Here is a 16,215-nt window from a genome sequence, read left to right as displayed (position 1 = left end):
AAATTAAATCAACACACACATGAACAGAGATATTGCTGTACGCAGGGCACTAGCACAATTAGTTAAAAACCGGTGCAAGAGGGATTAAAACATTTGATAGAGGGAATATATAACCATTTACCGTATATACAGTGGGCGGATTTTCCAAAGTGTTTTGTAGCCACTAAAGTACCTCTGTGACTATACTTCATGAGGTGATGCATAGACAAGGCAGCAATTAAAAATGCATAGCAAAATGTCACCTACAGCAATGAAAAAACAGGTTCCTATGGTTGTCATAGCCAGGGGTGGTAGTGGGGAATAAGCTCCCACTACCTATAAAGTGCTCCAAATGGCGTGTGTCTCTAACAGCCTCTGACAACCAAATCCAAATCTTGGCCTTCACGTGTGGCTTAGCTACGAGTTTCAACTGACAAGAGACGGGGCAAAGGCGGACCACTGGCACCCCAAAACCAGTTGCTTCGGGCAGGTGGGGCTCGTCAGCCTTGGATGGCAGCTCACCTGAGAGAAGGAAAACGCTGATTTTAAACCTCCACTGCTTTGCGGCCATACCCACCCACGGGAAAGGATTCGGGAGTAAACCCCAAGGAAGAAATCTGGAGCCAGGGTCCCTAAGGCAGCTTGATGTTGTTTACAATTTCACTTTGGCAACCTCTGCGACGACACTGGTGCCAAGCAGTATCGGCCCTTGCCCTCCCCTTGGACTATATCAGTGCCAGGAAGTGCCACAACAGAGCTTCTGCCCCTCCAGGCCGCACCTGCCAAGTATGTGGCAAGCAGTGCCTGTCAAGGATCAGCCTGTACAGCCACTCCAGGATGCACATGTCAAACCCCACTAACTGATTGAGAGGAACCATCATCATCCTTTGGGATGGATAGTCAGAGAGAGAGTGTGACATTGAGAGGTGGAACCCGCGCATGGGCAACAGCCGGTTCTTCAAATCTTCCCGCCCTGGCTTGCACCCTGGAGAGGACACAGTCCATCAGAGGAGCAAACCCATGATCCCCTAGAATTGACAGCTGCCTACTACTACCTAAAACAAGTCTAAATGTTGACCAGGACACTCAGTGAACTCTCTTTGCTCTGTGAAACAGTGCGTTTAACTCTCATCCATCGTACTACAACATTAGCAGTGCAGCACCCTTATAATACTGCACCGCAGTGCCCAAATCTATAGTCCAAGGTGGCCAAAACAGTCCTCCTCACTGTTAACCATCCCACGGGAGGAAGGAGTGGAGACTGCCCACAGGCAGGAAAGGCTGAAGTACTCAGACTTGGCAGCTGAGTGAGAGGAAGCTGGCTGGAGGACCATCATCTACCCTGTGGAAGCACGATGCCAGGGCTTCGTCGGCATATTGACAGTAAGGTTACTCTGTGATGGCAGTGACTGGAGCCAGACTCAGGAGGGCCACCAGACGGCCAAAGAGGCAGAAAAGGGCAGCTTTTGGCTGCAGCTGAGCAGGACGGACAGAAATTGGGGGACCGACTAATCCCACTGGAAGCAGCGGGCGGAGGCAGGGAGATGTACCAGGGCTTAGGGAGTTAAACATCAGCGAATGGTATTGACCCTGCAGCTGACCTAAGGGCACTGTTGGAGGTGCGGCAGGCAGCAATGACCAGCAGAAGACATCCTTCTGCAAATCCTGTCGGCATGGCAACTTAACTCAGCCAGGCATACACACCAGACAAGGCCCCGTTTCTCTGGAGATCAGCCGAAGGTGGCGAAGAGATGACAGAGTCCTCCTGATAATGGCTGTTAGGGATCCCTGAAGATTTCGGAATGAGTGAAGTCAGATTTCAGCTGGAGGAACTGCAGGCTTGGGCAGTGATGTGCTTACCGACAACTTAAAGTAGGTTGAATGGAACGAAATGCGATGTGTAATCAGCAAAGTAATTATTACAATAATAGGTGCACAAAACCATGCTTATGAATTGGCATGGCAGCGTCGTGGTTAGCACAGTGCTTTCCATACAGGCCCGGGTTCAATTCCCGCTGCTGGCTGTGAGGAGTTAGTACGTTCTCTCCATGATCGCTTGGGGCTCCTCCAGGTGCTCTGGTTTCTTCCCACAGTCCAAAGACATACTGATTAGTGGGTTAATTGGTCATTGTTAATTGTCCCATGATTAGGTTAGGGTTAAATCTGGGGATTACTGGTGGCGCAGCTCAAAGGTCCTTTTCCCACTGTATCGCGACAGTGAGAGTAGGAATGCGATGAGGCGGAGGATAAATGCGTGGCTGAGGGATTGGAGCAGGGGGCAGGGATTCAAGTTTTTGGATCATTGGGACCTCTTTTGGCGCAGGCGTGACTTGTACAAAAAGGACGGGTTACACTTGAATCCTAGGGGGACCAATATCCTGGCAGGGAGATTAGCGAGGGCTACTGAGGTGACTTTAAACTAGAATGGTTGGGGGGTGGGAATCAAATTAAAGAGACTAGGCGAGAGGAGGTTAGTTCACAACAGGGGGATGGGAACCAGTGCAGAGAGACAGAGGGGTGTAAAGTGAGGGTAGAAGCAAAAAGTAGTAAGGAGAAAAGTAAAAGTGGCAGGCCGACAAATCCAGGGCAAGCATTAAAAAGGGCCACTTTTCAACATAATTGTATAAGGGCTAAGAGAGTTGTAAAAGAGCACCTGAAGGCTTTGTGTGTCAATGCAAGGAGCATTCGTAACGAGGTAGATGAATTGAAAGTGCAGATTGCTATTAATGATTATGATATAGTTGGGATCACAGAGACATGGCTCCAGGGTGACCAAGGATGGGAGCTCAACGTTCAGGGATATTCAATATTCAGGAGGGATTGACGTGAAAGAAAAGGAAGTGGGGTGGCGTTGCTGGTTAAAGATGAGATTAACGCAATAGAAAGCAAGGATATAAGCCGGGAAGATGTGGAATCGATATGGGTAGAGCTGCATAACACTAAGGGGCAGAAAACGCTGGTGGGAGTTGTGTACAGGCCACCTAACAGTAGTAGTGAGGTCAGAGATGGTATTAAACAGGAAATTAGAAATGTGTGCAATAAAGGAACAGCAGTTATAATGCAAACAACAGGAATTCTGCAGATGCTGGAAATTCAAGCAACATACATCAAAGTTGCTGGTGAACGCAGCAGGCCAAGCAGCATCTATAGGAAGAGGCGCAGTCGACGTTTCAGGCCGAGACCCTTCGTCAGTCTTGACGAAGGGTCTCGGCCTGAAACGTCGACTGCGCCTCTTCCTATAGATGCTGCTTGGCCTGCTGCGTTTACCAGCAACTTTGATGTAAGCAGTTATAATGGGTGACTTCAATCTACATGTAGATTGGGTGAACCAAATTGGTAAAGGTGCTGAGGAAGATGATTTCTTGGAATGTATGAGGGATGGTTTTTTGAACCAACATGTCGAGGAACCAACTAGAGAGCAGGCTATTCTAGACTGGGTATTGAGCAATGAGGAAGGGTTAATTAGCAATCTTGTCGTGAGAGGCCCCTTGGGTAAGAGTGACCATAATATGGTGGAATTCTTCATTAAGATGGAGAGTGACATAGTTAATTCAGAAACAAAGGTTCTGAACTTAAAGCGGGGTAACTTTGAAGGTATGAGACGTGAATTAGCTAAAATAGACTAGCAAATGACACTTAAAGGATTGACGGTGGATATGCAATGGCAAGCATTTAAAGATTGCATGGATGAACTATAACAATTGTTCATCCCAGTTTGGCAAAAGAATAAATCAAGGAAGGTAGTGCACCCGTGGCTGACAAGAGAAATTAGGGATAGTATCAATTCCAAAGAAGAAGCGTACAAATTAGCCAGAAAAAGTAGCTCACCTGAGGACTGGTAGAAATTCAGAGTTCAGCAGAGGAGGACAAAGGGCTTAATTAGGAAGAGGAAAAAAGATTATGAGAGAAAACTGGCAGGGAACATAAAAACTGACTGTAAAAGCTTTTATAGATATGTAAAAAGACTGGTAAAGACAAATGTAAGTCCCCTACAGACAGAAACAGGTGAATTGATTATGGGGAGCAAGGACATGGCAGACCAATTGAATAATTACTTTGGTTCTGTCTTCACTAAGGAGGACATAAATAATCTTCCAGAAATAGTAGGAGACAGAGGGTCCAGTGAGATGGAGGAACTGAGCAAAATACATGTTAGTAGGGAAGTGGTGTTAGGTAAATTGAAGGGATTAAAGGCAGATAAATCCCCAGGGCCAGATGGTCTGCATCCCAGAGTGCTTAAGGAAGTAGCCCAAGAAATAGTGGATGCATTAGTGATAATTTTTCAAAACTCGTTAGATTCTGGATTAGTTCCTGAAGATTGGAGGGTGGCTAATGTAACCCCACTTTTTAAAAAAGGAGGGAGAGAGAAACCGGGGAATTATAGACCGGTTAGCCTAACGTCGGTGGTGGGGAAACTGCTGGAGTCAGTTATCAAAGATGTGATAACAGCACATTTGGAAAGCGGTGAAATCATTGGACAAAGTCAGCATGGATTTATGACAGGAAAATCATGTCTGACAAATCTCAGAGTTTTTTGAGGATGTAACTAGTAGAGTGGATAGGGGAGAACCAGTGGATGTGGTATATTTGGATTTTCAAAAGGCTTTTGACAAGGTCCCACACAGGAGATTAGTGTGCAAACTTAAAGCACACGGTATTGGGGGTAAGGTATTGATGTGGATAGAGAATTGGTTAGCAGACAGGAAGCAAAGAGTGGGAATAAACGGGACCTTTTCAGAATGGCAAGCAGTGACTAGTGGGGTACCGCAAGGCTCAGTGCTGGGACCCCAGTTGTTTACAATATATATTAATGACTTGGATGAGGGAATTAAATGCAGCATCTCCAAGTTTGCGGATGACACGAAGCTGGGCGGCAGTGTTAGCTGTGAGGAGGATGCTAAGAGGATGCAGGGTGACTTGGATAGGTTGGGTGAGTGGGCAAATTCATGGCAGATGCAATTTAATGTGGATAAATGTGAAGTTATCCACTTTGGTGGCAAAAATAGGAAAACAGATTATTATCTGAATGGTGGCCGATTAGGAAAAGGGGAGGTGCAACGAGACCTGGGTGTCATTATACACCAGTCATTGAAAGTGGGCATGCAGGTACAGCAGGCGGTGAAAAAGGCGAATGGTATGCTGGCATTTATAGCGACAGGATTCGAGTACAGGAGCAGGGAGGTACTTCTGCAGTTGTACAAGGCCTTGGTGAGACCACACCTGGAGTATTGTGTGCAGTTTTGGTCCCCTAATCTGAGGAAAGACATCCTTGCCATAGAGGGAGTACAAAGAAGGTTCACCAGATTGATTCCTGGGATGGCAGGACTTTCATATGAAGAAAGACTGGATGAACTAGGCTTGCACTCGTTGGAATTTAGAAGATTGAGGGGGGGATCTGATTGAAACATATAAAATCCTAAAGGGATTGGACAGGCTAGATGCTGGAAGATTGTTCCCGATGTTGGGGAAGTCCAGAACGAGGGGTCACAGTTTGAGGATAAGGGGGAAGCCTTTTAGGACTGAGATTAGGAAAAACTTCTTCACACAGAGAGTGGTGAATCTGTGGGCCACAGGAAACAGTTGAGGTCAGTTCATTGGCTATACTTAAGAGGGAGTTAGATATGGCCCTTGTGGGCTATGGGGATCAGGGGGTATGGAGGGAAGGCTGGTGCAGGGTTCTGAGTTGGATGATCAGCCATGATCATACTGAATGGCGGTGCAGGCTCGAAGGGCCGAATGGCCTACTCCTGCACCTATTTTCTATGTTTCTATGTTTCTAAATAACATTTAAATATCTTGAAATTGTAGCGTTCAAGTTCCTCTGATCATGTTAGGGGACAGGAAACAGTATTTGTCTTTGGCAATTTATAATTGTGCAACATTGACTGAATGATGCTCACAGCGGTCCCAAAGAAAAATTTACTCTGCAGAAGATAGGAAAAGAAAACCAAAGGCAAATTTCCAGTCATTCAAGAACATACTATTGTGTTGTTAACACATCATGCTCTATGTCTGAAGGCTCAATGAATATCACGTTCCAGATGAGGAATGGGGATCAACACGCCGAGAGTGGCGGGGGGGGGGGGGGGGAAACATGCTTACCTGGTAGCACAGCTCATCCCACTGCCTCTGCAACAGCTCAATCCGCTCCTGCAGGATTGACAAATCGTCAGCATGAATGTAGCTGGACAACGACTCCTTCAGAAACGTGAGATGGGCGAGGTCATCAGTCCACCCTCCAAAGGAGCTTTCCAGTTCCTGCAGAGAGAAAAACAGACCACGTGCGTTATAAGCTACGTCAAAACCAGCAGCACACTGCATCAGTGTGTCACTCTGAGACTTATCAAATCAGACAGCAGGCTAATCTGAACAGGATCCCAATCTGATTTGTATTCTTCGACTGAGGCTGGTAATAAAATATTCAGACTAATGAACCATTAAATGTAACTTAACCATGCATCTGATCTGTTCGGCGTGCAGCTCATCGTGACGGTCAGGCAGGGGCTGGGAAAGCTTTTTCTTGAGAGACCTCAGCTTGTCCAGAGACTCGGCGATCCCCTTCTCGCATCTCTCCCAGTCCTTCAAACAAGCATCAATAACACCAATTAGAAGCCATTAAAACCATCACTCTAGTACACTGGACAGAAAGTCAGATCTGATGTCAGCCTCGCCACTCTGTGGGGTGGAAGAGGGAGAACGTGATCAATACGCCGTCTCCGCTTTAGCCAAACATACTGCAGTATTTAAGGAGGATTTACCAATGTTTTCAAGCTTGAAACTGACAGTGATTATAGTATACAGTTGTTGCTGGTTGAGGGCGGATGAATGTTTTGGTGGGCAGAGAGGTGGAGGGAAATGACAAAGGAGAGCATCAATGGTGAGATAGGGTGGCAGAGGAAAAGAGTCCAAGGTTTCCTAGAGGGGTACGAGGCTGCAGAGGTGAGATCGTGCACTCCTGCGGACTTCTGGCCCGCGAGGAATTCTGTGGGGCTGACGCACACCTACTTTATCAGTTGGACCCCTTATCTCAGTCAACACAAGCGGCAACAACACAAGTTAAATCTGGTTCACAAATGTAACGTGGAAGCCGATTTAAAACACACAGGTGAGGTGATCCACCTTCCCAAACCGGGACACGATTCCTGTCACCTTATGAAGGATGGCAGGAGAGGATTGTGACAGGTTTACTGTTCTCTCACTTTAAACCCATCCAGGACATTCTCTCGCCTGGCTAGAAGAGGCCACTGTCTCAGACCAATAATAGTCCTACGGGGAAGCTGCGACAGGAGATGTGTAACCACGATGGATAGTTGGAATCGTATTGGCTGGATTGCGAGACTGTGAGAAGTGCACACGAGGCCGGTGGATTGTATATGCAGAAGGCTCCCGCTTTTTGCGCGGCCTTTCAAGTGTACGTGTTTTTTTTGTCGCCGTGGGGGTCCGGTTTGTCACTCCCATGCCGCAAGTTGCCCTGCATGCACAGTGGCCAACATGAATAAGCAGGATATTCAGTTCCACTGCTCTGCTTTTGTCCTTGCTCCATTTGTACGAACAAAGCTCATGGAAAGAACAGCACACATGACATCAGCAGGCTGTACGCAAGGTGGACATTTTACACTATCAGTCAGCTGTGAGATTATGCAGACAGGCTCATGGATATAAATCAGGAAGTGGTATTAAATAATTCTGGCTAGATATAATAGGCAGGAGGAAAACTAGTACTAAACATTATTATATACCTTTCAAATATCATGTAACTTGGCTTTTTAATGGACATGTGCTGGTTGAGGTGTTCCAGACCCTTCTGAGCCTCTGTTCGTTGGAGAACAGAAGAATGAGGAGTGACCTTGTTCAAACATCCCAAGAGGGCTTGACAGGTTAGATATCGTGGGAAAGTCAGGAACAGCGGACAGAGCTTCGAAATGCAGGCCAGGCATTTGAAACTATGGAGGACAGATATTTCTTCTGTCGGGAAGCCAATCTCTGGAATGCTCTGCTGCAGAGAGCAAAGACAGATAAATATTTGAAAGAGCTTGGAACTGAGTGTTATGGGGAACTATTACAAAAGAGGAGTTGAAGCAGGTGTGGACCAGACTTGGATACAATGACTGGAAGGGCAGGGTTGAAGGGCCAAGTGCTCTAACCCTGCTTTCTTTGTGTTCTCATAGTCTCGCGCGCCATGTCACCTTCTGTGTGTCAGATAACAGCTCACCGGAGAAGCTACTGCTCTAAAAGCAGATGTTTTATACTAAAGTGAACTGGGGTCACAGTTAGAGCTCAGTGACTTTGATATTGTGCCATTAAAAGTAATTAATGACCAATCTAGCCCTGTACATTGAGATTAGGAACTGGGAGGCTCACTCCACACCAACCATCTGAAAATGTAATAAAAGCCCTATCGCTACACACTGATGTTGAAAGGTCCCACTGTACATTTTCCCAAGTGCCCAAGCCAACCTGTCATGAAGAAAAACAGATTAACTGGTTGTTATCAAACTCTGTGTGATCTTACCAACCCGACACCTGGATAACAGTTAAATCCCAAGTTCAAATTCCAGATGGAATTCAAATTCATTTAGTAAAATGCTATAAAAGAAAATTTGCTGGTTATGAGTAATAGTGACCACAAAACTACTGGTTCATTGTTAAAACTCATCAGGTTATCTAGTATCGTTCAAGGAAGGATATCTGTTTCCTTGCAGTTCTGGTCTGTACGTGGCTCCACATCTATCAATGAATTGACTTTTAAAAGTCCTACGAAATGACTCAGCAACATACTCAATTCAATTGGGTGGCACAGTAGCGTAGTGGTTAATGGAATGCTTCCGATCAGCCAGCTGCAAGAGCGGGGTTCGATTCCAGCCACTGCCTGCAAGGAGTCTGTACATTCTCCCCGTGACTGCGTGCGTTTCCTCCAGGTGCTCCGGCTTCCTCCCATATTTCACAGACGTATGGTTAAGGTTAGTTCTGGGCACGCTACATTGGTGCCAGAAACGTGGCGACACTCGCAGGCTGCCCAGCATAATCCTTGCTGATTTGATTCGACACATATCACTGTGTGCTTCAATGACATGACAAATAAAGCTCATCTTTAATCTTTGGCACTTAGGAATGGGCAGTAGATGCTGGCCTTTCCAGCATTTTTCATTTGTAAAAAATCTTGCATGAGCTAGATTCATAACCAAGGCTCTGTCACAGACACCAACAGCATCATCTATTCCCAATAAACAGCCTAGCTATAACAGCTCTCCCTACACCGATTCCCTCACAATAAGAACAAACACCTTTTACTCTGCATGGATGCAAAATTTCCCACTGCAGTGTCCAAAGAGAAGCAAGGATCAGAAAAATAACTCAGAACCCATACCACTGCCCTGTCGCGATGCGAGGCCTCAGTGGTGAATACATACCCGTAACAAGATGCTCAACTGCTTCCTCTGGTCGTCCAGAGTGATGTTGGCTGCCCTCCATTGCTCCTGGATGTTGGTGAGCTCAGCCTGTAGGGCTGCCTCTGCGCCACTGTCCGCCGAGAGCAGGAGTTGCTTGCCAGCCTCCACTGTCAGGATGTAGCTCCCCTGTTGCCGCTGCAGAATCTTCTCTTTCAACTGTAAGAGAGAGGGAGAGACCAATTGACAGACACTGGGTACGAGTGCACCATCAGAGTCTGAGACACAGGGAGCTGATGTCATTTCTGAACTAGGACAGGTTCAAAATGGCCAAGAGCCAAGGGAAAGAAATTCCATTATGCAGCGTAATGCAAAATGCTTACATTTATTAACTGCCAAGACTGCGGATCGTATACTGACAAAGTCTGGCTGTGGATTGTGCAAGATTCATGAGCTGCCTGGGAAAACTGCTCCACTCAGAGAGGGTGCCGAATGGTCAGGGACAAGATGGAGCTGTCATACAGAACTGGTGTCAGTGCAGTGTCATGTGATTGACCGCACACATGCACTGTTGGATGGGATGCCAGGACACGAGATTGGGATAACATGAAACGCACGATTGGATGCGGGAATGCGAACAGGCCGATGGACACAGCTAAGCTAAAAAGGGACTGGATGCAGGTTCAATTCTGGAAAATAGCAAACTATTTACTGGAGGAATTAAGCATGTTGGGCAGCATCTGGAGCGGAAAGGAGCTGTTGCCTTTCCGACCTGAAACATCAAACATTCCTTTTCTCAAGCAGATGCTACTTGACTCTCTGAGTTTCCCCAGATGGTTAATTACTCCAGATTCCAGTATCTGTTACTGTTGATGGTGAGGACCTACAAGTACCTGGAGGTGCACCTGGATGACAGACTTGAGTGGAGCGCCAACACAGAGGCCGTGTACAAGAAGGGCCAGAGTCATCTCTACTTCCTGAGCAGACTGGGGTCCTTTGGAGTATGCAGGCCTCTCCTTCACAGTCTGCTATCGCCATTACAATCTTCTATGCGGTGGTGTGCTGGGGTAATGGCATCAACAGGGCTGATGCCACCAGGCTCAATAAACTGACCAGAAAGTCTGGCCCTGTTATAGGAGTCAAACGAGATACACTGGAGGCTGTAAAAGAACAATGGATCCTCTGGAAAATCCTGGCAAATTCTGGACAACACACGTAAAAGCTGCTGTTCCTCTTCCTAGAGATGCTGCCTGGCCTGCTGCATTCACCAGAAACTTTTATGTGTGTTGCTTGAAATTCCAGCATCTACAGATTTCCTCGTGTTTGCATTTTTCAATTCTGGACAGTGTTTCTCACCCTCTGCATGCCACCCCGGCTGAACAGAGGAGCACTTTTAGTGACAGACTGAGACAGCTGCGCTGCTCCGAAGAGCGCTATATGAGGTCATTCTTACCCTCGGCCTTTAGGCTCTATAATGAGTCAAACTATAGCCGGGGAAGTGATAACTCCCCTCCTGTTAGACTGTCTGAGGTAACATTTTGTTTTATTCTTTCTCACTTCTCTTCTCATCTTTCTATATTTGTATATCTGTGCACTTGTAATGCTATTGTGACACTGTAATTTCCTTTGGGATCAATAAATAATCTATTTATCTGCAGACACTTGTCTGTTTGAGGTACTGTAAAATGTTGCTAACAGCACACATTGGAATCTCTCTTCCTCAGCGCCTATCCATTAAACACAATGACAAGAGACCTGCACGACGGTGATGCAGACTTGTTATTTGCTGAGCGCCGCCCACCTGCACCTCGTGGAGTAGAGTCCTGGCCTGTTGCAGGGCAATGGGGGTAGCACCACCCCACCTCTGCTCCAGCTGCTGGGACACATCCACCAACCACTTCCTCAGCTTCTCTGCCATCTCCTGGTACCGCTGCCACTGCCGGATCTGACTGTCGATGATCCCCCTCCGCTGCTGGGCACGCCGGATCACGCCTTGCCACTGGTTACTCAACATGGCCAGCTTCGAGTTGAACTCGTCCCTGCCAGAGAACGCGAGCAACAGCTGAGTTATCAATGAAACAGCACCGACTCATCACACAGAGCTAGACCACTCACTACACTGTACCCACACCAGGTAGGTAAAGAATTAAGCAACACACACAAAATGCTGAAGGAACTCAGCAGGCCAGGCAGCATCTACGGAAAAGAGCAGATCCAACATTTCAGGCCGAGATACTTCAGCAGGTCCTGCTGAAGGGTCTTGGTCTGAAACATTGACTGTACTCTTTTCCATAGATGCTGCCTGGCCTGCTGAGTTCCTTCAACATTTTGTGTGTGTTGCTTCGATTTCCAGCATCTGCAGATTTTCTCTTGTTTAAGGTAAAGAATTAACATTAGTTCTTTAGCTCTCAACCTTCAAGATGTTGACTTCAGGTGCTCATCTGGATACATTTACATACAGCAAGGATCTGTTCCACCACCACCCTTTCAAGGAAAGAGTTCCAGACCTCAGTCAGAACTGGGGGGAAAAAAAACTTTCCACAAGTCTGCTCTTATCCTTCAACCATTCCGCTGAAACCTCGGCCTCCAAGTTGCTGATCTTCTTGCTAACTATAAAGATATTTCTCCCATTGCATAATCTTAGATACTTCAAATAAATCTTCCTGCAGTTACTTCAGATTCAGACAAAATAACCCCGTTCTAAATGGTCGTCATCGTGACTAAGTTTGCCAGATCTGGCAACGCCTTCGTCCCCTCTGCAACATTCCTGATGTTACTGTGGATTGTGTGTATGGTGACCACAAGGGTGCACTGCAACCCTGCCTGTCTTCTCACTTACACCGTAATGAGATTTTGGTGGACCACCCTGCATTATTTCACTTGCTAATTGGTTTCTCCCTGATCTGCTCCCTTCACTGTTGGGCTGAAAATGACTTGTCAATCAACTTCAAACCTGTTACCGAGAAACAAGGAGAAGCCATTCAGCCCATCAAGGACCTGTCATACAAAGGAACAAGCCAAGGCCATTCAGCCCCCTGAGAGCCTGCTACCACAAGAATGGGGTGGGGAGAGGAGTACATTCAAGCACTGAACAACCTGCTGCATAGGAACAGGCGGAGGCTGTTGTTGGTTCAGTGAGCAGGAAGCAGTTTCATCTGGCAGGCACTTTCGCCTCATCAGTCAACTTGACTGTGTCTGCCCAGTTCCACTGGGTGGCAGGGTCTTGCCTGCATGCGGGCGCTTAGTCTGCACAGGAGCATTGCTCTTAGGTGGGACGGCTGCAGAGGCCAGAGAAAGGATGGGGTGGCCTGTTTCATGTAGAGAAGGGGGAGTAGTGACAAATAGGAGAGCTGGTGAAAGAAGTGGGGTAGTGAAGGGAGGACAGGCTGGGGGGGGGGATGTCGAGCAGGGAAAGGTGAGTGGGGTGGGAGGGGGGAAGACGATGGGAGAAAGGGTGTGGGGTAGGCAAAAGGGAATGAGAGTAGTACATGTTTACAGAGAGGAAGGGGAAGTAAAAAGGGGTAGAGGGTGTTAGAGGAAAGGGTTCTGCAGGAGGGAAGGGGTTAGATTTAAGATGCACTGTGAAACAGAGTAGACAGGCAGGGTGTGAGTGTGAGGAGAGCATGAAGTGGGATCCTGAGAAACAACAAGCCATTACACTTAGATCTAGAGTGAACCGCTTAAGAACCTCCAAACTGGATGATTGGGTATCACAAGTTAGAAATATTAAGCCATTTAATTTCTATTCTAATTAGTGTGGAAGGTTAAATTCCTGATGAACTGGATTCAGCTTAGCCACGTCTGAATTAATATCAGATACTAATCTAGACAAAGTGATCCCTCCAAAAAACTGTTAGTTGGTTTATTACTGCCACATGACTGAGGTACAGTGAAAAACTTTATTTGGCATGCCATCCATATGGAGCATTTCAGCGCGCCAGTACATCGAGGCAGTACAAGAGGGAAAACAACTGATCAAAGTGCCAAGTAAGGACACTATAACTCAGCACTTGGACACCCAGCGATGGTACGGTGAGGAAGTTACCTGTCGTCGATCTGACCCTGCTCCAGAAGACGCTGACCATCGCTGATGATGGAATGCAGGATCTGCTGACGGCTGAACATCTCCGCTTGGAACAGCTGCACCAGAACAGAGGAGAGCAGCGGTGGAGGGAAAAACAAACAGCTGATTGAGTCAGGTCACGTTGCTGGAATGCCAAAAGGCACTTAAAGTGTGATCACTTGTTAAACGGCTACACAGGAACGTTCACGTAGATGCAGCAAGTTCAGGCTCATACTCTTCTTGACATTTTATAACTAGAATTGTTAAATATATAATTATAATTGGCCTCTGCACTGGGAGAATTATTCTCTGTTGGTTACTGAACTTCCTCTTCATTTTCCCCTCTCTCCTACTGATATTCCCTTCTTCCTCAACTTTCATCATTTTGTACTCTGCACTCCTTGTTCTACCGAGTCCCATTTGACTTTAACCATTTCCTTAGGCCATACATGCACACACACACACCCCCCCCCCCCCGCACCTCTCAGGTCTTTCTGTTCATGCACCCACTTTAGAGATGGTCTCTTTAGATTATATCACCTCTCCTTCATTCTAAAGACGTGCACTCCTTTACCACATGTCTGCCCACCATCACTTCCAAGTCTATCCCCTTTCAGTTTGAATGAAGATGAAAATGAAATATCATTCATGAGTTACAATGGGAATGTCCACATTTTTACACAAGCTAACCAAGGGCAATAGAGAGTCAAAATTGCAACTGAACACTCCTGATCCAGACCTACCTCACCTGCAGGAGGAACAGCAAAACTCAGTGAGATGGCAACACAGGCCATCTGTGACAGAAAACCATCCAGACTGTGCTCACAGAGTCCTGATACAAGCTCCCCAGATGATGAAGCTCTGTCCTGGGAATGTACCCGCTAATTGCAACTGTCTCCTACTTCATTACATTTGGTATTTTCTTCTTGGACAGCATACCCTGAGAATTTGGAAACTCCATGATTCTGACCCGGCAACAGTGCCTGGATGGCGACAACCTCCCAAGCCAAGGATCTGGGGAGGAACTTTAGAAGTGGTGGTGTTCATTGCATATGTCGGTCATTGTTACTTTCCCAGTGCCCAACCCTTTCAGACTTGCCTCGTGTGCTCTCTGCTGCTCGAGAAGATTCTGGTAGTTTCCAGATATCTCCACTGCCAGCTTCTGCTCCGTGTGAACCAGGAACTCCATCCAGGTTTCGCACTTCTCGAGGAAGGTCTGATGCTGAAGCAGGAATGCCTGCAATTTACTGCAAGGAAAATTCAATTAATTTAGAAAGGAACCATAAGCTTCCCTCTTTGTCAGGTGCTGTTCTGTGAATCCACTGTGCTTACAGAAAGGAATCAACTTGCAAAGCCAATGTCTTGTTTACGCTTATGCCCCGAGAACAGACTGCTGACCAGGTTATGGATGAAGGGCACGGGATCTGGGTTTTACCTGAACCTTTCGGTGGTCTGCCCAGATATCGAAGACCAGTATCTGTTCAAAGTCTGCATACGCTTAATCTCCTTGTCGTTGAGGGGTAACCTGTACCCCAACTCATTCAGACGATCCAAGTCAGGAACTGTACTACTGAATCTCAGCATCTGGACCTGCAAGATACACAAAATATCAGAAAATAGAATGACCACTGTTCACCCTCAGACTGAAATATCAGCAAAACTTAAGGATTCATTTTTCCGAAGAGATTATTTCAAATTTTAAAGGCTAACAAAATTTCCAAGAGAGAATCTCAGATCAGAAGAGTAGGGCTCTGTGGAGAATGGAAGGAAGTTTTACACAATGGGGTGTGGTTGGTGGACTTCTGTGTTAAAATGAAGGAGGTATTAGTATGTTGATGTAGAAGACTGGCTGGAATTTGCCATCTGTGGATCTTATGCTGATTTATTTAAATAGATGTAAAGACTTGCTGGTTCTCAATAAGTCATTAGCTCCTCGACATTTCTGAAGGGCCAAAAGGCTGCAGCAGGGAAGTCTACACTTTTATTCCACCTGACCCAATGGTAAAAGCTTGTTCAACTTTCTGCACGAGACCTGCATTGACCCGTCTATATGTGATCACATTGCTGTGGTTTGAAGCTGTGCCACACGAATTGACAATAAACTGGACTGGTCAAAGAACACTGAGGCTTTCTACAAGAAGGGTCAGAGCCGTCTCTATTTCCTGAGGAGACTGAGGTCCTTTAACATCTGCCGGACGATGCTGAGGATGTTCTACGAGTCTGTGGTGGCCAGTGCTATCATGTTTGCTGTTATGTGCTGGGGCAGCAGACACCAACAGAATCAGCAAACTCATTCGTAAGGCCAGTGATGTTGTGGGGATGGAACTGGACTCTCTCACGGTGGTGTCTGAAAAGAGGATGCTGCCCAAGTTGCATGCCATCTTGGACAATGTCTCTCATCCACTACATAATGTACTGGTTGGGCACAGGAGTACATTCAGCCAGAGACTCATTCCACCGAGATGCAGCACAGAGCGTCATAGGAAGTCATTCCTGCCTGTGGCCATCAAACTTTACAACTCCTCCCTTGGAGGGTCAGACACCCTGAGCCAATAGACTGGTCCTGGACTTATCTCATAATTTACTGGTATAATTTACATATTACTATTTAACTATTTATGGTTCTATTACTATTTATTACCTATGGTGCAACTGTAACGAAAACCAATTTCCCCCGGGATCAATAAAGTATGACTATGACTATCTACCGTACTGTGCAAAAGTCTTAGGCACATATAGGATGCCTCAGGCACTTGCATAGTACTGAATAGTCAACGTACGGCAGAG

At 46.5% G+C, this 16,215-nt stretch overlaps 1 protein-coding gene across 17 annotated transcripts in view; it reads right to left on the bottom strand.

Annotated features, from left to right (window-relative positions):
* The window catches only part of syne1b (spectrin repeat containing, nuclear envelope 1b), a 504,374-nt gene that overhangs the window by 86,978 nt on the left and 401,181 nt on the right, over positions 1-16,215 (bottom strand). For all 17 annotated transcript variants that reach the window (XM_063056272.1, XM_063056279.1, XM_063056269.1 and 14 more), the window contains 7 exons: positions 14,864-15,018; positions 14,528-14,675; positions 13,411-13,505; positions 11,167-11,404; positions 9,390-9,584; positions 6,433-6,558; positions 6,082-6,237 (listed from right to left, as the gene is read on the bottom strand). In XM_063056272.1, the coding sequence (XP_062912342.1) occupies positions 6,082-6,237; positions 6,433-6,558; positions 9,390-9,584; positions 11,167-11,404; positions 13,411-13,505; positions 14,528-14,675; positions 14,864-15,018 (1,113 nt within the window). The remainder of the gene's footprint in view (positions 1-6,081; positions 6,238-6,432; positions 6,559-9,389; positions 9,585-11,166; positions 11,405-13,410; positions 13,506-14,527; positions 14,676-14,863; positions 15,019-16,215) is intronic.

This window comes from Mobula hypostoma, chromosome 8 (assembly GCF_963921235.1).
Source record: "Mobula hypostoma chromosome 8, sMobHyp1.1, whole genome shotgun sequence".
Lineage (NCBI taxonomy): Eukaryota > Metazoa > Chordata > Chondrichthyes > Myliobatiformes > Myliobatidae > Mobula > Mobula hypostoma.
This window is presented reverse-complemented; position numbering and strand designations above follow the sequence as displayed.